The sequence below is a fragment of the Molothrus ater genome, chromosome 3 (assembly GCF_012460135.2).
Source record: "Molothrus ater isolate BHLD 08-10-18 breed brown headed cowbird chromosome 3, BPBGC_Mater_1.1, whole genome shotgun sequence".
Lineage (NCBI taxonomy): Eukaryota > Metazoa > Chordata > Aves > Passeriformes > Icteridae > Molothrus > Molothrus ater.
The window spans coordinates 104403987-104425007 of record NC_050480.2 but is presented as its reverse complement, the minus strand read 5'-3'; the positions used below and the strand labels follow the sequence as shown (position 1 = coordinate 104425007).

At 39.5% G+C, this 21021-nt stretch overlaps 1 protein-coding gene across 1 annotated transcript; it reads left to right on the top strand.

The window, feature by feature from the left end:
- Window positions 1-1642: 1642 nt before the first annotated feature.
- CCNC (cyclin C) lies at window positions 1643-19546 on the top strand. The gene is made up of 12 exons (XM_036380228.2): window positions 1643-1747; window positions 2661-2767; window positions 6262-6346; window positions 6592-6661; window positions 8101-8152; window positions 10697-10752; window positions 12003-12038; window positions 13436-13527; window positions 14675-14742; window positions 15028-15107; window positions 17020-17138; window positions 17795-19546. The coding sequence occupies exons 1-12, from the start codon at window positions 1716-1718 to the stop codon at window positions 17847-17849; spliced, it is 852 nt and encodes a 283-aa protein (XP_036236121.1). The 5' UTR covers window positions 1643-1715; the 3' UTR covers window positions 17850-19546.
- Window positions 19547-21021: the final 1475 nt, after the last annotated feature.

Below are 21021 nucleotides of genomic sequence, written 5' to 3'. Positions count from 1 at the left end.
CTGTGTGTGATGTGGTTGTGGTTGTGGGTGGCTGTGATCCAGGGCATTTGCTGGCAATTTGGTTCACCTCTTTATGACATTGACACAGCAGAGTAAGTTCCTTTTGCCATACCCTGCAAAGTCTGGATACTTTCTGGAGGAAGGCGTCAAGTCAGAGAGCCCCCACAGACTCCTCACAAACCCAGCCTGTGGTTTCCATTGTGTCTCCTTGCACTAAGAAAGGAAAGGTAAAAGGTTTACAAAATATTTTTTTCTCTACCTCCCTCCTGCACATTCCTATGTATAAACAGGGTATGAAACCTAGAGTCTCTCTGGCATGCCAGAACAGTGTCTCATTCTGCCAGCAAAGGTATTTAGAAACACCACTGGCTCCATCTGTCCTGCTTCCAGCCAGGACAGGCTTAATTTCTGCTGTAGCCACAAGGGTCAGGGCCAGACCTAGAGGTTATTCTATGCCACCTCATGCCATTTTCCAGGGACAGGGCAGGAAAAAGGCTGACTTGCAGGCTGGGATAGCACTGCAGAGGGAGTGGCTGGGCATTGATGGGGGTTTCCACAGGGTGAGCGACTTTTGTTTTCTCCTACACTCCATCATTAGTGTTGCTGCTGCTACAGTTCATTTCTTATCTCATTGCTGTTTCCAGTAAGTTGTTCTCCTCTCAGTCCATGGTCTTTACCTTTTGTGCCTCCAGTTCTGCTCTCCAGCCATCCCCGGGGAAGTTGGCTGGGGGGAAGACAAGGGACAAGGGGACGGGGAAGTGCGCGAGTCATGTGAGGTCTGGAGTAGTTTCACTGTGAACACAACACTTGAAAATATAATTTCTAAACCATGACACCGCTTTACCCTCTGTGCATCTTCCCTCTCTGCTTCATCATTCCTAAATAGAATCTAAATTTCCCTTTAACTTCCCTGTTCCCAGGTTTTCAAGTGCATGATATTGATACATCTCAATACCCGTGTTGATACATCTCAGATCCCACTAAGAAGCTGAGAGGCACCACAGGAAAGAGCATGGAAAGAAAGCAGGCCCATGTACTTCTGTTTGTAGTTTAAATTAAATCTAGAATTATTAAGTAAATGCCTCTAGAGGCTCTCTCTGATGAGGAAAATTCCAGCACGGAGCAAGCTGAGCCATGAAAACTTGGGAACAGGTAAGTTAAAGGGAAATTTAGGTGAGGTAGAGACAGCACAAGATAAGCTCTGGATCTTCCTGGCTGCTTACAGTAGGGAGAAGCTGCTTATTGGGAGAAGCAGCCAGTTTTGTACTGACAGAGGGCAGATTTGGACTGGAAATAGGGATGGAATTCTTTCCTTGTGAAGGTGGTGAGGCACTGAACAGGCTGCCCAGAGCAGCTGTGGCTGCCCCATCCCTGGCGGTGCCCAAGCCCGTGTTGGACGGTGCGCTAAGCAACCTGGCCTAGTGGAAGGTGTCCGTGCACACTGCGGGGGCAGGACCGGGTGGTTGGGAAGGTGCCTCCCTCGGGGCCCATCGCGGTCCGTGTCCCCGTGGCAGCCGGCGGGGCTGCGGGGCCCGGCGGGGCGGGCGGAACCCGCGCGCGGGGGAACGGTTCCCAGTGCCGCGTGTTGCCGGCCGGCGGCGGCGGCGGCCGCCTCCTCCTTCCTGCTGCCGGCGCGGGGGCGGCGGCGCTGTGGCGGCGGGGCCGGGGCATCGCGGGCCCGGGCGCCTCCTCCCCGCTCCGCTCCGCTCCTTCCCATGGCCGGGAACTTCTGGCAGAGCTCTCACTAGTGGGTGCCGCGGCCGCGGGGCGCGGGGCACGGGTGCTGCGGGCCGCCGCCGCGCTCTGGCCATTCATTGCCGGGCCGGGCGGCGGGCACGGCGCTGACGGGAGGCCCGGGAGCGCCGGGCGGGCGGCGGGGCCTGCTCGCCGCGGGACCCTGGCGGGAGCCGGGCTGGGTGCGGGAACAGCCCGGGCCAGCCCCGCTCAGCCGCCGCTCGGGAAGCGTTTGGGCGCTCCGGGACAGGGATCGTGTCCCGGTGTGGCTGCCCGCGGCACCCCGGGCTCCGGCGGGGGAGTGCGGGAGCTCGGGTCCCTGACGCGCCGGTCCCCAGCGGTGGGGCAGCCGGGCCTCGGCTGGGGTGGACATCAGGAAGTTGATATTGGATTGATGCTGGGACGGGCTGCCCAGGGAGGCGGTGGAGTCGCCGTCCCTGGAGGTATTTAAGGAAAGATTGGACGTGGCACTCGGTGTAGTTGACGGAGTGGTGTTCGGTCATGGGTTGGACTGGATCTCAGAGGTCTTTTCCGACCTGATTGATTCTGTGATTCTGCCCTGGAACACTTCATGCTGAGCGCATGGTCAAGGTTTGAACAGTGCCCGTAATGAAATGGCTGCAACATAAACCCCGTTAGTGACTGCCGGGGTCTGAGATCTGTACAGCCATCTTACTGGTAGGGGCTGATCTCAGCCCGTGGTAGTTCATGTTTTGTTGTTTGGTTTCTGAGTTTTTTGTTGCTTGGTTTTCAGTTGTCTAACTTTCAAAAATCCTGAAGAACAGTTGCTTGAGAAGATTGTTTGTGGCGGTGTTAAAGGCCACAAGCTCTTTATCTCCGAGCCTTAATTCGTAGTCTGTTTGTACAGGAGGTACCTAGTATAATGTTGATAAAAGAGTTGCTGAAATTATTTTCCATTCCTCTAGTTTACAATGGATTTTGGATAAACAAGATCTATTAAAAGAACGCCAGAAAGACTTGAAATTTCTGACTGAAGAAGAATATTGGAAGCTACAGATATTTTTTACTAATGGTAAAGCTTTTTTTTTATTTCTGCCATAAAATCTGTGCAATGTGTGCCGTGTCTAAATGGACGTTTGAATTGCTTAGAGAATGAAATGTTTTCATTGTTGTATTACATATACTTTCACAGCCTATTTTAACAAGACATGGAGTATAAATAATTTGTTAGTTGTACTAACACAATTTTAGGAGACCTTGCAGGCTAATTAGCTACATATATGACATTTTAACCTGTGATAGGATGAAACAGTAAATTTTCTTATTTTCAAGAGGTTCTTATTAAAACATAAAAGGAGGAGAAGCAAGCAGAAACTTCTAAGCTAGTGTATTAAAGGCTCAATGTCAAGCATTAGTACTCAGCTTGGGCTTTTGGGGGGTTCTTAGGGTGGGGTAAATATTTTAGGTGACCTGTGCCATCCTGTTAAACAGCAGAGTTTGGAAACTTGTTATTTGTGTTCATTTAGATTCTCTGAAACCTGCAACACAGCCCATGTTTTGTCTTCTGACTGATTTCCCAGTACCAGGTGGCTCTCAAATTGTCAACAAGTTTCTGAGAGCTGTTGGCAAGCAGCCTGTTCTCCCAAAGAATTTGGGACTTGTGTGTGAAGTTGTCTAAGATTCACTTGATCTTGCAAAGCATTAGGTATCCATATGAATGGCCACATCTGAGTATATCAGATTACAAAGGCACTTAAAATTTTCTCTGCAATTGTTGAATATTTTAAAAAAATCTCCTTATGCAAAGGATATTGCTAACTAGTAACTTGTTTGCGAGCAGCTCTTCTTTGCAGCAGTCCTTTAAAGTACAGAATGCTTATTTTTTTCAGCTATCTGGCCAGACTTGTGACAGAGAAATGAAGTGACTTTCCCAGAGCCTCTGGAAGATCTTATGTCAGTGCTGGAATGGTATCTCTGAAAGATACCATTGCTTCTCTCTTAGCTCAGCTATTTTTGTAACAATTGCATATGCTATAAACACGATCACTATGGATACCTCTGTGTTATTGCTTATAGGGCATCAGGAAATCAAGCTAGCAATGATTTACCCATTTGATCCATTCCTGAAATTTCTTGGGGTTAAAACCAAGTCATAACTTCATAATACAAAAATAGATGAAAGGAGGGTTATGGATATTTCTAAAACTGTATTTCTATGCTAATTTTCACTAGTATTAATTTGAACTGTGAAATAAGCTTTTTAAATGTTTCACTTCATTTGTTTTTCTTGGGTAAACAAAGCTTTACAAAGTAAACAAGTTAGTTTGTTAGTTATGGTTTGTGGTTCCCAGGGTCCTTTTCCTTGGCACTGCTTGCCTCCCCTGAAGGTAGGTGAGTGACTGGGGGCAGCTGGGGAGCAGCTCTGCCAGGATCTCCCCTGTGCCTGTACAAACACAGCCTACTCTGCAGGAGTGAGTGGTGCTGGGCTTTCTGCCCCTCTCTAGCAAAGAGGGCAGGGCTGCTCTGTGCTCAGGCAGAGCTGGCCGTGTTCAAACCCTCAGTGTGTTGTGTCCTCGCTGCCTCTGAACAGGGACCCTGCTTTGGGTCCCCCCTTGTCTCCCATCTGCACTACCTGAGAGCAGATGAGGCCCGGCCCCAGCATGTCACATTCAGTGTGTGTCAGCCCAGGAGATGGTTGTTCCCTAAAGCAATTAAAATCTGCATGGAGAGGGGCAATTTCCTGCTGCTTTCTCATTGGAAAACAAGTGCAGTAGATCACTAACTGATTGTATGGCTCCCTGCAGCTATGAAGAGAAGGAAAAAGATCATCTTCTAAAGTAGTTTGAAAAAATAAACTGATGTTGATTTCTCTGTTTGGATCACCAAGCCTTAACTGGTTTTGGTTGAGAAGTGTATTAGTTATTTTCCCTTTTTGGTTTTGGGCAGAAGCAGTAATGTTTGTGTTAGAGGCTACTCAAAATACTCAGATTTAAAACAACCTTTATTAAAAAACTCCAAACTACTGAAACTGCTTACTTTCTAAACATACAGGAATAAATGATCTTGTAGTTTCTTTTCAAATTTTAATATTTTCAAATATTAAAATAATTACAAGCATTGGACTTCTCCCCAGCGTATACAAGCTTCCATTTCATTAAGTCTCTCTAGGCTCTTGTCCATTTTTTTCTTCTAAACCACACTTGATTTTTCTCTGACAGCAGATGGCCTAACCATTCCTGAAAATCCCATGGGAGTATGAGACATATTTGGAGAATTCTGTTTAGCCTAATACTTGAATTTTTCTGATGCCCTAGTAGTAGGACAGCTTTTTAGCCCCATGGTCAAATTAAAGGCAAAAATTCTTTCCAAGCTCCCAAGATATGCTGATCAAATATTTAATATTTGTACAGACATTGCATACTGGGTTTAACACCCTTTTTGGAAGTATTGCTTGTCCTACTGTCACTGTCAAACTAGTCCAAATTTGGTATTCTTCTCTAGAAAAAGAATGATATGACACAGGCAGGAATTTAGTGTTGCTTTGGGCCTTGCCAGTGGGTGACAAATGTGTACCCTGGCTGTTCACAGGGGATATGTGATAAGAGCATGGGCAAAAAACTCTCAACTTGAGTGTTGGAGAGTCTCTCAACTTAGAGACTAAGAATTTAGTGGTGATTGACAACAGAATTGTTTGCTTTTCCCACCAGTGGTCACTGTCTTGGTCTTGCTGTACATATTTTAAATATCTACTTAAGTGTGTTTTAAAATATTGTTTTTGATGTTTCTCATGAGGGAGGAAAAAAGAAGAGGGAGTCTTCACAGAGCCGAGCCGTTCTCAGAATAATGGTGGCGCAGAAGTATGGGAAAAATAACAAGTAACAACCTTATGTTTCACTGTGCCATTCTTTACATCCAACCCCTGCTCTTAATCCCAGCTTGGTGCATCTATTTGCTTGGCACCTTTCCTTTGCCTGGGAGGCCAAACAAGAGCTACCTGCACAGATGACACCAGGGTTGTTTCTTGGCCAACTGGCAGAGGACCACCGTGATGGAGCAGCTGACTGCATCCTCTGGTCTCCCACCCCCTCTCCCTAGACTAAATATGTCATTTTTTAACACCTGCTGCCTCTGCCAAATTTAATGACCGTGTTTGTGTTGGCAGTTTTACATATTTGAAAAAATACCATCCATTTTGTGTGGCACTGAAGAGCTGAGGATTTATATTTCCTGTGTCTGAATTTGTTTTGCTCTAAAATGGAATACCTGAGCTTTACCCTTCTGAGATTTGTGCTGTCATCTTCTTAAAGGTCACACTCGCTTTGTACACAATGAATCAAAGTTCCTTTTCCTTTTTGAAGGTGTCCCCAAGCTTCAGGAGGCAGCGGTTCTTCACCTGCAGGTCCGTAGGTTTCCAGCAGTGTGTTGTCTCTCTAGAGCCACAGAGGGAGAAGACTGTGGTGCTGCTCCTTAGAATCCCCAGCACTAGCTGTGTTTTGAGACCCTTTGCTATTTGGTGTCAAATTGTTTAAAAAACTCAACTCAAGCTTTTGTTCATTTTTTTTTAAGTTATCCAGGCTTTAGGTGAACATCTTAAATTAAGACAACAAGTTATTGCCACTGCTACAGTCTACTTCAAGAGATTCTATGCCAGGTAGGACTGTTTACTATGATGGTACAAGAATAAAACATTTGCTAGGCACATTTTGGTAGCCCTTTAAAAATGCAGTTCTGTATTAAAAACAGTGCCACTTTTGTTTTTTGGATGGTGTAAAGCTTTTATGCTTTAATAAAGTTAACTTAAGCTTTGCTTTTTCAAAAGGAAGTGTGGTGCTCTTAATAGATTAATCGTTCTACATGTATGAAACAACATATTATAATTTTGTTGTAACATTTCAGATATTCCCTAAAAAGTATAGATCCAGTATTAATGGCTCCTACGTGTGTGTTTTTGGCATCCAAAGTAGAGGTATGAAGTATTACAATTTTTTAATGTAACATTATGTGATGTATGAGAGAAAGAAAACATTTAGGACTTTCAAATTTTTTGTCTTTCTTCGTGCTTTGGGGGTTGAAACCTTCTCCTTTTTGCATAGATTTCTATAGCATTTAAGAAAAGGAGACAGAGAAGGCCTTCAAAAGTTGTCTAAATTATTAACCTTGAAGTGCCTCTGAAAACTGAAAAAAAATATTTTAAATGGCTGTTTCACTGTCACACAGTGTTTAAATATTTACATACACTATATCTTAAATTGTGTATATCTTAAGCAGTGTCTCCTTTCTGGTGTGTTTCTCCTTATTTATGTTTACTCAAACTTTAAAACATAATGGGAATTTTTTCCCCTAATTATCTTGTTCTATTTCATATAGCAAGGGATCCTCAGAGTTTACCACACTTTCATTACTTGGATTAAAAGTATGTTGTAGCTCATGCTCTGTCCTTGAGAAATTATAAGGAACTGACCCATTGGGGGTGATGGTGAGAGGGCTCCATGCCTTCACCATCGGTGCTCCCCTTTGAACGTGGCCAAGAGTTAGCATCAGCTGGGTGCTGCTGTTAGTCCTCTGTAATGCAGCAAGTTTACAGCTGTTTAAGAAGTGTCTGTGTAATGGAAAAAAGTCAAATTTGGCACTTTATGATATGTCAGCACTAAAGAGTTCTACAGAAGGAGCTCAAATACTTAATGGATGGTAGAAACAGTCCTACTAAACTAGTGGTGACATGTGATACTGTTGTCTGTACAAGTACTGTGACACTCTTCAGTGTTTGGAAGACATCAAGGAAAAGAGAGAGTGTGGGAGAGAGTGCTTTTTTATCAGCCTGTTAAATGAGCATTTAAGCAGGCACAGACATAGAGTGTATATACATGGATGTACCTTAAATTAGAAGTCTGTGCAGCCTTCCTAAAGCTTCTGCAGCTTTAGAGGGCAGCACTATTGATTCAGCTATGGACTTCTCTGAAAGAACACTCTATACAGAAAATGTTCAGATTGCTGACTGTCTCAGCACAGGAGCTAAGACTTCATAAAAACATAACTAAAAAGGGTAGTTAATGGCAGGCTTCTAAAGACAGTTTTCTCTCCAAATGGGATAAGGAAAAGAATAACCTCCTTGAAGCCCTCTTCTCTATTTTATAAAAAGAATAGTAGCCAGTTGAGCTTTTGGTGCTTTTGTACCTTTCATAAATCTTTACTGTTCCTCACAAACAACCAAGAAACTAATCAATGAAATAACTTTAGCCCTGTTTACCTTAAGGAAAAAAAAAAAAGGGGTGGGGGATAAACCTAAATACTACAATACTGCAAAAAGAAGCCCAGTTTAGTAAGAAGCCATTATTTTAATTTGATAACAATGTCAGTCTATGGTGTTTCAGGTGGTTCACCTCATTTACCATTCTTTTTCTTCAGGAATTTGGTGTTGTTTCAAATACAAGATTGATTTCTGCTGCTACTTCTGTATGTAAGTATCACTAATTTTCATTACACTCTAATTAAGTATCTCTGTAGGGAGATCAGTTGGTTTCTTTGCTTTTTTTTAAAAGGTAGCTTTTTGTCAAATCATGGAGGACTTAAAGAGCCAGTTAAAACCATTAAGAATAAATAGCTTCTGTGTCCAAATACAGAGACAGAAGGGTCCATTCTGTATTAGTTTTGGTTGATTATGGTTGGAACTTATGCCAAGCATGAGTGAAAACGAAGTCATAAAATAAAACTATTGAAATTTATAAACAACCTCGAGTAGTAAATTGAATTCTGAACTACTCAAAGATAGAATTGGAAATTTACAGCTTTGCCTGTTTAGTAAAAGGTATGGCTCTGTGAAAGTATCTGTTTTAAGAATTTTTGGTAGGCTGTATACCTTCAGATTTTTTTAAATCCCTTTTTCCCCATCAAAAAATTAGTCTTTGCACATGGTATTTATTTCTAAAAATACATTTTATGACTAATTATTCACAATAAAGTCAATAAAATTACACTGTAATTACTTAATCCTCTGTCTTTCCCACTTGCCTTTGTATTTCCCAATTCATGTAACTTACATGTCATCCATCAAACTCCTGAAGTGATGTCTTCCTTAGCTAAATGCTGTTATCTGACCCAGAAGGTCCAGCTGCTCTCAGTGGGCAATTCCTGGCTGTGCTCTTCCAAATGTAGGTCAGCCATTGAGGGGACAGGTGACTGGCTGCATCTGCAGCCTCCAGATGCACAGGGTGTATCAGTCCATGGGGCTGGCCGTGTGACAGTTCTGCCACCAGGAGCTGAAACACATCTTCGGTGCCAGCATGACCAAGACCAGTACTGGGTTTAGCACTGAGAGTTGCTATTTTTACCTCAGAAGCATCATTGTGAGGAAGTTCTGATGCATAAGTGAGACTGTCAGATGGATTTTGGTAAATATGCCACAGCTGATTTTACTTGGACGTCTAGTTCTTAGCTGTGCTGTTTCTCAGAATTCCAGTCTCAGGACCCTATAGAAGATTTTCCTCACAGCTCTTCCTTCACACCTAGAAGTCCTGTCAGCCCTGATAAGTACTGTGCATTTCATGGAAGTGGGGGCAGGCAACAGGCTTTCTCCAAGCATTTATTCTTTTATTCTACCTGGTCTTCCTTTACCAGAGTTGCTTCAGTAGTACACAGTGGTTTTTGGGAGATCTTAATACCAAAGGCAAGAAAAGATGAGGCAAGACAAGTAAAAGCGAAATCAAGCTAACAAAGGGGCTGACCAATGTAATAGTGGCTGGTTTAAGAGGCTTGTTTGCTTTTAGCTCAGTAGCAACATGAAGTTAATAACACTTGCTTCCTTTGTAAGGAAGATGATCTTAGCCTGGTTTTCAACAACCTCTTCAAAAGGTTTTTCTTCTGTTAACACATCTCACTAAAATGACAGCTCCGTGTAGTGGTTGTGTCTGCAGCTTGCTTTGTGGGAAAAATGCTTTTTCTCCCTATCTTCTTTCTCAAATTGGTATTTTTTTTTACCATGTACATCTTCAGTTTGCATACAAGTTGAGAAACTCTCTTATTAATTCTTTCTTTCTTGAAGTAATTAAAATTTCCAACCAGTAGCCCAGTCTTGGTGTCCTACAACAAATTTTCTAGTGAAGTTCACCCTAGGTCTAAATGGTGAATTCTTTGGTCTAGGGACTGATGCTGTCTTTTCTTTGAACTGAAATGTCATACTGATTTTCTGGAAGTAATAGCAATAGTATCATTTAATAATATACTGCCTGTCATTAATATAAGAAATACTGTCCACTTCCAGGATTTTAAATGTTACTTGTTTTCCTTGGACGACAAGGACTTAAAATAGCTTTTAAAATGTTTTATGTGTACAAAAGTCAAATCCACATCTTCAAGTGTTCTTGTTTTCCCTTGTTCAGCATTCTAACATGAAATCACTCTGGTTTTGCATATTAGCATACTTCTTACCAGTGTAAAATACACAAAGATTAATTCAATATCTCAGTTGGAGATAATCCTTACATTCTGGACCTGCAAGAAGTCTGGCTGAACTCCCTTACCCTGCCCTTGGGCTTGCTTTTCTAAGACTTCATTAGTTCCTTTAAAATCTTGCCTGTTGAAGGATCAAACCTATGTAAAAAATCCCACATGAAAATTCCATTTGGATTTAGTGTTCATACTGAGATCCTGAACATCAGTAGCTGGAGAGCTCTGTGAGTGATAACTTGTGGGAAGTTAGCTGTCCCTGAGCTAGTTGGTGGTTAACCAGAAGACTTAATAGTGTCCAAAGCAGCAGTCAAATGTCTGGCTGAGTATCTGTGCAAATCTGGATTTCAGGTGTATTTCTCTTTCCTTTTCAGGATCTTAAATCTTGTAACTTACCTCTTCTCTTTGAAATACAAGCCTTTTGTACAGAAAGCCACAAGCTGAAAGTTGTGCTGCCAGGTAGATTTGTAGGGCTATATACAGATGAATAAATAGAATGGGAAGGATGTAAAAATATTAATTACATTATTTTTAACATACTTTTTTCTGTTTACTGTAGTGAAAACTAGGTTTTCATATGCCTTTCCAAAGGAGTTTCCTTATAGGATGAATCATGTAAGTATGCTATTTGAAATACAACTTGATCAAATAAATTAATAATTGCTAGCACGAAGTTCTTTCTTTTAAATACTAAGAAAGAAATATTTTCATACTCATATGTCAGGTTTATTCATTATTTGTTTTGTATAGAATATTGGGAAAGTTACTTTTAAAAATAATAAAAATCTTACATAACCTTCTTTCCTTAAATTGTTGTCAGGAAAGACAAGTGATGTGATAGGGTGACTGAAATGGTAGTTTTTCTATAGCATGATAAGAAAAGAGATTTAGGTTTTTTTTAATGTTCTTGGTTACAAATACATTGCTCCAGGGAAAGTAAATGGCCTTTGCACCTGGAATGCTTCCAAGCTTGCACACATGAGCAGTTGGCTTACAGAAAGCAGTTTTATTTTTGCCTGTAAAATTTAATGGCTCTTGAAAAATAGTTTTTAATTAGTACTTTAAATTTACCAGTGGTTTTCAAGGTATTCTCAGTCACAATACTGAGAAGTTTTGTGTGCTGTAGAATTTGGAAAGCTAAACATCTAAATAGTTTTAAATTGGCTGTAACAAATACTACTTTTTTGTTGGTTTGCTTTTCACCCAATCTAGAAAGCCAAATGATGCATTTAATATAAATATAAAATACCTAAGATCTTATAATAAAACTGCACTGCTATTTTATAGATAAAGGCAAATGGAAATACATTTTGGAGTACTGCTTTCGTATAGCAAAAGTAGTCCAGTCTTTTCCTTCATGTCACCAATACATCACATTCTGTATTGAGAGTGAGAGCTGATTTAATTGTTACAATTGCACAGAATATTTCACATGAAATTAAATCTGAAAATGTTTTGAAAGGCTATTTGACAAGTTAGTGAGCTGATGAAGACACTCTAATTCTACAAAACAACTTCTCTATTGCTATGAAGTTCTTAAGCACTGAGAACAATTTGCTGCTACCAGGTGTTGAAACAAATCAGGCAAGTGCTGCCAATGAAGCAGTCTTTCATAGCAAACTTGATGCAAAATATTCAACTTGCTTGTTATTATGACTGGAGTTGAGTTATAATAGTGATAAGGCAATAGCTAATAATAGCTTTATTTTTGTTTGGTTTTGTAGTTTCAGATAAAATGCATTTAGGAATGTTGGAAATAGTTGTTGAGAATTCCTGTGTATTTATGATGTTAAACTGCGTGTCAGTTAATTCTTTCTGCTGCCTGAAACATACTGCTTATTAACTGTGATTTTACTTCTTTACAGATACTAGAATGTGAATTCTATCTCTTAGAATTAATGGTAGGTTGGGTTTTTTGGTGGAACTGCTTTTGTTTTTGTGAGAAAAGTAACTGTATCTAAGTCCTGATGCAGAGACTGGGATGTCAATGTCCTTTTTCCCTAGATGGAATGGCCAGTTATGACCATGAAGAGTTGTATTCTTACATGCCCTCTTCTTTATGCCTGAAAGAATCTGGGGCTACATATATATGTTCTAGCAGAAGGTGTGGGTACTATCCCATTCAGGCTAGTCTATAGCAACCCAATAATTAATCTTCTAGGAAGTGAGATGTGGGTTTGAATCCTGTGAGAAAGAAACCGAATTCAGGTCTCCCATTTTCTGAGGTGGTGCTGTAACTATTAGGCTGTTGGATGAAAGGAGCACAGTGGGACATTTTCTTCCAGACCCTTTCAAAGAAAGGAGCCATATCTGATTTTTGTAAGAGTAGCTATGCCATTGCTGTGTTTGGTAGCTGAAAGGAGGCAACCCAGGCTTCTTACAGGGCTTGGATAAAGTAGTGCCTGATTTCTGCATATGGCTTGGACTTGGATGGGTTAAGCTCTAGTGCTACTGTACTAGAGTAGTTCTGCTCAAGTGCAGAGAAAAGGAGTGAGAAACCAGGGAGCAGCTTAGTGAGTTAAGCAGCAGATGAGAGAATGTTTTGGGAATTGAACACAGAGGAAATAAGATCAAAGTTTTTGTTTGTACCTACAAGTAATTTTAATACAGTTTTTAGATTCCTGTTTAGATTTAGCCCTTGATACCTCTGCTATACATGACAGTAACTCTTGAGTTTTGTATACAGGAGTTTTAGCACAAGCAATTGCATTTACAAGAAGTTATGTTTTGGGGATTCACTTATTTTTCCAGCATGCTATGCAGTATATAGTGTGTGCAGTAGTGGTGTTTCATGTAAGTGTTCAGCACATGTAACTTGATGTGGCTTTTCCCTGTAGTATCCACACATTTGGCTGCTTTTAGCAAGAGGATTATTCCTTCCTGTTTACCTGGACCTGAAATGAGGGGATTTGAGAGCAGTGGAATTTTTCTCTCTTTTCTTTCCAAACCAGCATCAATGATTTTGGCATGCTCTCCATGTATGGTATTTAGTAGCTGACTGTTTTCTGGCAGCATTTTGTATTTCCAAGTGGGAATTACGGGTTTGTAAGCAAATGAGGTTTCAGTGTGCTGCAGATGTGACTCTCTGTGTCTCTTAGGGGAAGGACATTGACAGACTGGCAACTGTGCTGTGTAATGGTATTCTAGAGAGAGCACTGCCCTCATTAGAACAGGGCTAGGTGTTAGAATGCTACTTAAAAAAAATCAGTAATTGACTTGTAAACCAAATGTTTTAATACGAACTGACAACATGCTCTGAATTGAAATCTAACTTCTGTCCCCATGACATTTTTCCTAGGACTGCTGTTTGATAGTATATCATCCTTATAGACCTTTGCTCCAATATGTGCAAGATATGGGCCAAGAAGACATGCTGCTACCTCTTGCATGGTAATGAAGAAATGGGAATAGTTCCTCCTTTCATCAAGAAAGCAAGTGTTTAACAGTTATGTTTCAAAGGTGGTTAAGCTTTTGCTGAACCAAGCAGGCTTAGCCATATTTGAATAGAAAGGGTGCCCTAGTTAATTGTGCAGGTATATGTCCCTGAATTAGCTTATTCTCTCTTTAGCCCTGTAATGATTTTACTTTGCAGTGGTCTAATTTTTATTTTGTTAGACTAGCTGTAATGGCATGGTTTCAACATTACTGAATGGTGACTACGAGTAGAGGAAGTTTCTTTCTGTCAGCATTGTCACAGGACGTTTGTAGCTGCATTTCTCTTCCCAGAGAAAAGCAAGGCACAACTTCCCAGGGATATTTTTGGGATTCACATTCTCTCAGCCTCAGAGAAAGAAAAAACAATTCTTATCTCAATTGCTGCTCCTCTTGTTGTTCACAAGTGGAATTCATTGTGGAAGATTGTTTACCTGAAGAGAATTGATAATTGGATTCTGGTGTGAGTGTATTGATTCATTGACCAATTGAATCTAAGTGTGTGTGGGGATTGTCAGCTGACAGTCACGAGATTCTGGGCAGTTGAGTTGAGTGAGTGCTTGTGCAGATTCAGTTTAGATGTAATGTAATATAGTATAGAATAATATAGTATAATAAAGTAATTAATTAGCCTTCTGATATCCATGGAGTCAGATGCATCATTTCTCCCAGATATTGGGGGTTGCCCTGCTTTACAATAGAGGTAGAAGCAAATATATAGGGTTTTTTAGCTGTGTTAGCAGAACTCATTCTTCAACTTTTTCAAATACAGAAAGACAGTAGAACTACTGCTTTTATGCTAGCCTTTACTTATTTGTGAAACAGATAATTATTTGGTGGTATACATACACATCCACTGCAGAAAGACATTTATGTACTAAAAGAATGTTTCCAAATAAACTTCTGCTGTGAGTATAAGGGAAAAAAAGAAAGGCTAAGAGATTTTTACAAGGGAAAAGATCTCTTTCCTTGATATTTTGCCCTGTAGCCTCATTGCTTCGACTGTCTGGAAAACTGACAAAATATTTGTAAACCAACAGCAGTTTTTGAAGGAATATAGTCTAAAGGTGAATAGGAAGATACTTACAAGTTCTTTTTTGCACAGGAGGATAGTGAATGACACTTACAGAACTGATCTTTGTCTGCTGTACCCTCCTTTCATGATAGCTCTAGGTAAGTAACAAGTAATGTCTCCTGGTCCTGTTTACCTGGATATATTTATTCTGTGCAGTGTCCCATCACAAGCATTCCTCAGAGTGCCCTCATAAGGTGCTTCAGGTTGTGTCTCATACAGCACTGACACTGTAGCCTTGCAACTTAAAAAGCCTTAAAGAAAAGTCAGATAATTAATCCTGAGTTTCCTTTGTTGAACTGTATAGGGTTTATAAAAAATGGAATGTTTCTAACTCTATTGGGAGTGTATCTTTATTCAATATCCATGTCACCTGATCTTTGCAGCTTGCCTACATGTGGCCTGTGTTGTCCAGCAGAAGGATGCAAGGCAATGGTTTGCTGAGCTGTCTGTTGATATGGAAAAGGTACTCTGTTTTTTATTCCCTTCACTTGTTATGGACTGACCAGAAATGGTAGTCATGGTTGTCTTATATATCTGCAATACTGATTTGAACTTAAAATTCAGTGCTCTTGTTAGATGCTGTTGCGGTTAGGCAGATCTCTTTGGAAGGGAGACAATGTCGGGTTATTTGGTTATCACCCTGCTCTGAAAGTCAAGACAAAACCATTGCATAACAGAAGAGCATTGCTGGTATTGCCATTTTCCAGACAGTAATGTAAACCAAGTATCTTTTACATTGTTTGCCAGAAAAAGGGTTCCCAGTGTTTTTCTGTCACGCAAGATTGTCAGTACAAGTTTGACTTTCTGATTGACTTTTCAGCATCATGCCAGTGCACCATTCTCATTTTCTCCCTGTACATGTGCAGATAGCCTAGTGTAGAACATTTTTGACACTTTCAGTATCCCCAGCACTGTGACTTCAGTCAGTGCTACACAGGGAGACACCAAGATCATTCAGTTGAGTTCCCTGCTAATGCAAATTCTGTGTCAGATAATCCCATTCATTAATTTATTAGGTTTCAGGGTGCAGTTGTCCCTATACTAACAATGCTCTTCATCCTCACTAGTTTCTTTTACTTTTTAGGTTGGCTTCTTTAACCTGTGTTTAGCTCCAGCAAGCAAATCAAAGTAGTACTCATATTCCTTATCACCCTGTTTCACTTAGCACATTTTTTCAGTCTTTTTTTGAAACTGAGTGTCTGGAATTAACTAGCCTGTTATGATTGAGAGGTACCATTTCCTTCTGTTCCCTTCATATTGCCCTTCATCCCACTGATGTTATGGCATTGTGTTTGTATTCCAGGATTTGTCCTGAAATGTAAACACAGTGTGGATGCTATGCTGTGTGGAGAGCTCTGTGAATTATGCTGTCATACATGTAAAGGCAGAGTGATAATAAACTGGCAGCAAAGGAGAGCCAACATCTATTTAATAGATAAAATTACCATAAGCTTGATACTGAGTATCTTTGAATGTTTACTTGTATTGGTTCTTGTGTCAGTGATAAAGCCTCAGCTTGATTTTTTCACACAAACACCATGGACAAGGTGAAGCACCAACTGTGACTTTGGTTTCAAGGACAAAATATATTGCTCTAGCACTTAATGAAAGATCATGTATTAAAAAGAAGAAAAAGTAAATTCTACTTTATTAATTTAGAGAATGATGAAACATATTATGAATGAATTATTATCCAGCTTTCACGTAGAATATTGCACCAGCTTTTATATAGAATATTGCACTACAAATTTAAAGGAAATTAAGGTAGATAGAAAGTCCAAACTGGTATGGAATGCTTACACTTCCAGAAGCAGAATATGCAGTGTCAACAATTCTTATTATATGTGTATAAGAATGTGAGAAGTATTTAAAAACTCCTTGGCTCTGTTCCTTGGAAGGAAAGAGTTCAGATGAATGTTTTGTGATTTTGGGCTTTTGTTTTCCCACACTGTTCCTCTGATATGTATAGAACATTGATAATCATCAATTACTGTATTGATCATGGATGGTCATATAGCTGCAGTCATGCTGCCCAAGTCTGTATTTTCCCAGGAGCTTAGTTATCCCAGGAGCTGTGGCAGTATTTGCAAATAAATAAATAAAATTTAAAAAAGGTATTTAGTTTGCAGAGGAAGAGAAGCAGTAAATACAGTTGAAAAGAAAAGTATTCTGTTCAGGCTTTGATTCACAATTACTAAAAAAACTAATTAAATGCTTTTTTGGGACCAGATTAAGTGTGAGACAGCTCTGTTTATAATATGAAAATTGTGTTGCTTAGTTTCAGCTTAGGGCCTGTTTAGTTAATTAAACAGGCTGTGACAAAGGTGAAATCACTATCGTGTCTGACCTTAGGCTCTCTTCTCTTTCTAATACAGATTTTAGAAATAATCAGGGTTATTCTGAAGCTGTATGAGCAGTGGAAGAACTTTGATGAGAGAAAAGAGATGGCTACTATTCTTAGTAAAATGCCTAAACCAAAACCACCTCCAAACAGGTATGGTACTTCCTTATTGCACCTTTCCCATGGAAAAACTACACTGTGATCTTAAGAATGTGCAAATGTTTAATTCAAGGTGTAGTGTATGTTTTTACAGCCCAGATGTTTCTGATACAAAACCAGCCTGATTGTTCAGGAGCTAGTGGGAAGCATAACATTCATTATCTTAGAGAGAGTGTTAATGTGATTAGAATGTGATCAATACAGCTCAGCAAATGTAAGGAACCCCAGTGTGAGGCTCCATGGCTGGGCCACATTCAATGGAACTGGGCCTGCTTGATGTCGTATTTAATTACTGTGATTAAATATCACTGCTGGGAATCTGCACATGCAAATTCCTGTGCACATGCTCATGTAATGTGAACTTTGCAGTGTTGACTTCAGAAGTAGATTCAGCAGGCAGCTTCATGGGCATATATTGAATTTATTGTTCACATAAATACGGTGAAGTTATTTATGCACGCTGAGAATAACCTTTGCATTTTTTAATGAAACTGAGCAGAATATTTTGACCTACTTATGTATATGTTGAAGTATTTTCTTTCCAAAGATTTTTATTACTTTCAGAATACTGTATTTTTTAATTAAAAAAAAGATAAAAATGTAATGTGATGCTTCTTATTGAAGATACATGTTTATGTTTTCTTCAACAGTGAAGGAGAACAGGGTCCAAATGGTAGCCAGAACTCTAGTTATAGCCAATCTTAAGGCATTCCAAAGAATCTCTTTATGGACCACTTTGACTCAAGACATCCTGGGATATTTCCTGTGTTCATGAAATGGACAGAAGGTTTTAGTAACATCTTTGACAAAGAACTCGAAGAATAAATAGCTTGTTTGTGTCAAGCATTTTGAAAGCTTTTTCTCTAAAACTACATCATTTTCTCTGACGCTGGAACAAATGTGCTAAGATTTTTCAGTGTAAGGAATCAAACTTTAAACCAAGCTGCAAAAGATTAATGTTTTTCACTCAAAACAAATAGTTCATTATTGGTTTTATTTGTGTTGAAGTGAACTGTTTTTAGAGCGACAGTAACCCGAGGCCTAAGTGTAACTGTATTAATGACTTGTATTGTCTTCATTTTGTTTGTGACTGAAGGAAGATAGTGCACTCTATGTTGAATCTGTCCATGACCTTCAGTTTTGTTGATTTAAAAAAAAATAAATACAGATTCTGCAACAAGAAACGCATTCCTTCAGAAACATATGCCTAGAAAAGCCTGTAAAGAATATTGTTAGAGTTCTAATGAAAACTGCAGGAAAGAAAGTCAGTTGCTAATTTTGGGTTTAAAAAAGCTGTATTCCTCAGTAGATCTACTTGGTTGTTTTTGCCATGATACAGTAGCCCAGCTTGCCAGAGAAGTGCAATATGTATAGTGATTCTGCAGTTTTCTGAAACATTTCAAGTGTTAGAAATTAAGACAACCCAACATACCAGGATTTTTTTTTTCAAATAAATGTACTGTATGGTACAATCGGAATATTTCACAATCAAGTACAAATCTGGATATTATTGCTATTTTTATGGTGGATTTTTTTTTTTTGTAGAAAAGATACACTGTTAGTCTGCCTTCACTGTTAGTGTGAATTTGTGTGGTTCATTAGAGAGTTTATTTAAGAGGATCAAGTGTTTGGTGAGCTTCATACTGGCTAATTTTAATTGGGATGTTAGGAGCAACTCTAGAATAACTGAAATGGGATTCCTTGGTTACCTTTGTGCTGGAGAAAATGAGATTTCTTCAAACAGAAGGCCATATCCTGCATTCCTTACTCAGGCAGATATCCCACTGAAGACAGGAATGGGCCTTAATTGATTACTTGATATCTTGGTATTTTAGATAACTTTGTTTCTAACTAAGTTCTGTACAACTTTATTTTGAATGATAATGCCAACTTGCCCAAGTATAAAAGTTGAATGATAAAGTTCAGTAACATAGTTCTCCTTTTTTTTTTTTGTTTGTTTGTTTTTTTTGTTTTCCTGAAACAACACATTTCACTACTCTGAAATCCTGGAGGGAGATTGAAAATATGTGCTCTGTGATGTGTCTTGGTTCAAAAAACTGGCCCCTTAAAAAAATCCCCACCTGTTTTTGCAAATACTTGTCTTTGTAATTGGCTGGTCATCCAGTGAAGTATAACTGAAGTGTTTTTCTGTGTAGCTCATTAGGCTACTAGCATTTATTTCTGTTCAGGTATTTCCATAAATCATTATGTGAACCTGCCCCAGACACTTTGGTGAGGTGGAAAAAATATACATTTTGGTCTTTGCTACTTGGTTTCCATATTTTTTATAGACACTTGATTGATGAAGTGGAATTTGGCTATTTTGCTTTCATTTCTTGAAGTCTAAAATGTGTGATTTGTAATGTGGACTTGGGGAATAGAAATAAATCAAAGCAACTTGACCTTTGTTGTGTGGAGTAATTAAACAGGAACTGTTCTTTAGGTAAGCATCAGTCTTCTCACATATACCATGTAATCTGCCAGGAAAGTTCATGTTTTGGAATTGGGGAATTGATTAAGAATTCTGGCTAAAGTGATTAAATATTTTCTTGCTGCTGAAGAGTCTTTTCAGACTTTACTTCACACCTAAAGCACAATGGGACCTAAATCTCAGAGCTAACATGTCAGGCACTTCTTGATGGTACCTAGAAGTTTCTTAAGGCAATTCTCTACTAGGAAGATGAGGCTAATTTTACCAGCTTTGATTCCAGTAAAAACAGTGAAAGGCAATGAAGTGCAGTCAAAAGAGCTGGATTCAGTGAAGACAGTTTTAAAAAGGTGTTGTTTTGAACAACAGGAAATGGAACATAATGTGAATTCAACAGTCTTGCTACTAAGCATGCAGAAAAAAAATCATGTTTCTTGTGCTTCACGTCAAAGGAGAGGTGCATAAAAATGTGGTATCTCACTGAAAGACATGTAACTGAAATTCTTCACAGATTATATGGCAACAGGTGGCTCTGAAATGTCAAAGCAAACACAAGCCATCTATGCCAAAAAGACTTAAAGAAAAATCCCAAAGGAAACAAACTGGATCAGACAAGGTATTTAACTCAAACCCCATCATTTGGAAAGCAAATTAGAAAGGATCATCTAATTTCAAAAGCTACAAATAGTTTGAGAAACATCTTGCAAAAAAACTACCATGATTAATAAAAAGGGAAAATAAAAAAGAGGTATACAGTAATTTTCCAATTATAAAAAAACCAACCCACAACTACTCAGTTCAGAAAAGACAATAGGTCCAGAAAAATCAGAGGTGGTGAGAAGACTGATAGGTGACAACTGCTCACTTCTGACAGAGGAGCCAGAGCAGCTGATGAATACATGGCAAGTCGGGAAGCAACAAAAGGAAAGATTTCTCACCACTGCTGTGTCTGATGGGAGTTTCTGTTGAAAATGTACAAGTACCCAAATACAGTAAGACATGCAAAGCCTGGAGCACTCTGAGTTGTAAATGAGAGTAATCTGGAGATTGTACCACTACATACTAATCCTGTTTTATGCTCTTCCTCAGATGTTTATTACCAGTTGCTGCCAAACAGAAAATAATGGGCTAGATAGATCTTGGTGTAACACAGAATAACTTGTTTATTTTTTGTGGTTATGTAGTTTTAGGTGCTCCTAAGAAATGTTAATTTAACTACAAAAGGAAGCATTGGCTGCTCATGACTAAGTACTAAGTTGATTAGAGTGCCTTGCTTTGTTCATTTGTATGCTGAAGTTTGGTGGCTTATCAATACAGCTAAGCATGATGAATTATACATTTAACTAAATCATGAAATCCTCTATATACTCTGACCTTAATGATCTTCAAAAGGCATTGTTAGTCCTGGTGAGGCCTGGCACAACAGAGCCAGCAGCAGGTTTCTGTTGT

What these genes read in the sequence shown, in the direction of transcription:
- CCNC (XM_036380228.2), top strand. Translation starts at nt 1,716, where the DNA reads ATGGCCGGGAACTTCTGGCAGAGCTCTCACTA. An exon ending in ACAGATATTTTTTACTAATG is followed by an intron (nt 2,768 to 6,261) that starts GTAAAGCTTTTT and finishes TTTTTTTTTAAG; the next exon opens with TTATCCAGGCTTTAGGTGAA. An exon ending in TGTCTGTTGATATGGAAAAG is followed by an intron (nt 15,108 to 17,019) that starts GTACTCTGTTTT and finishes TTTCTAATACAG; the next exon opens with ATTTTAGAAATAATCAGGGT.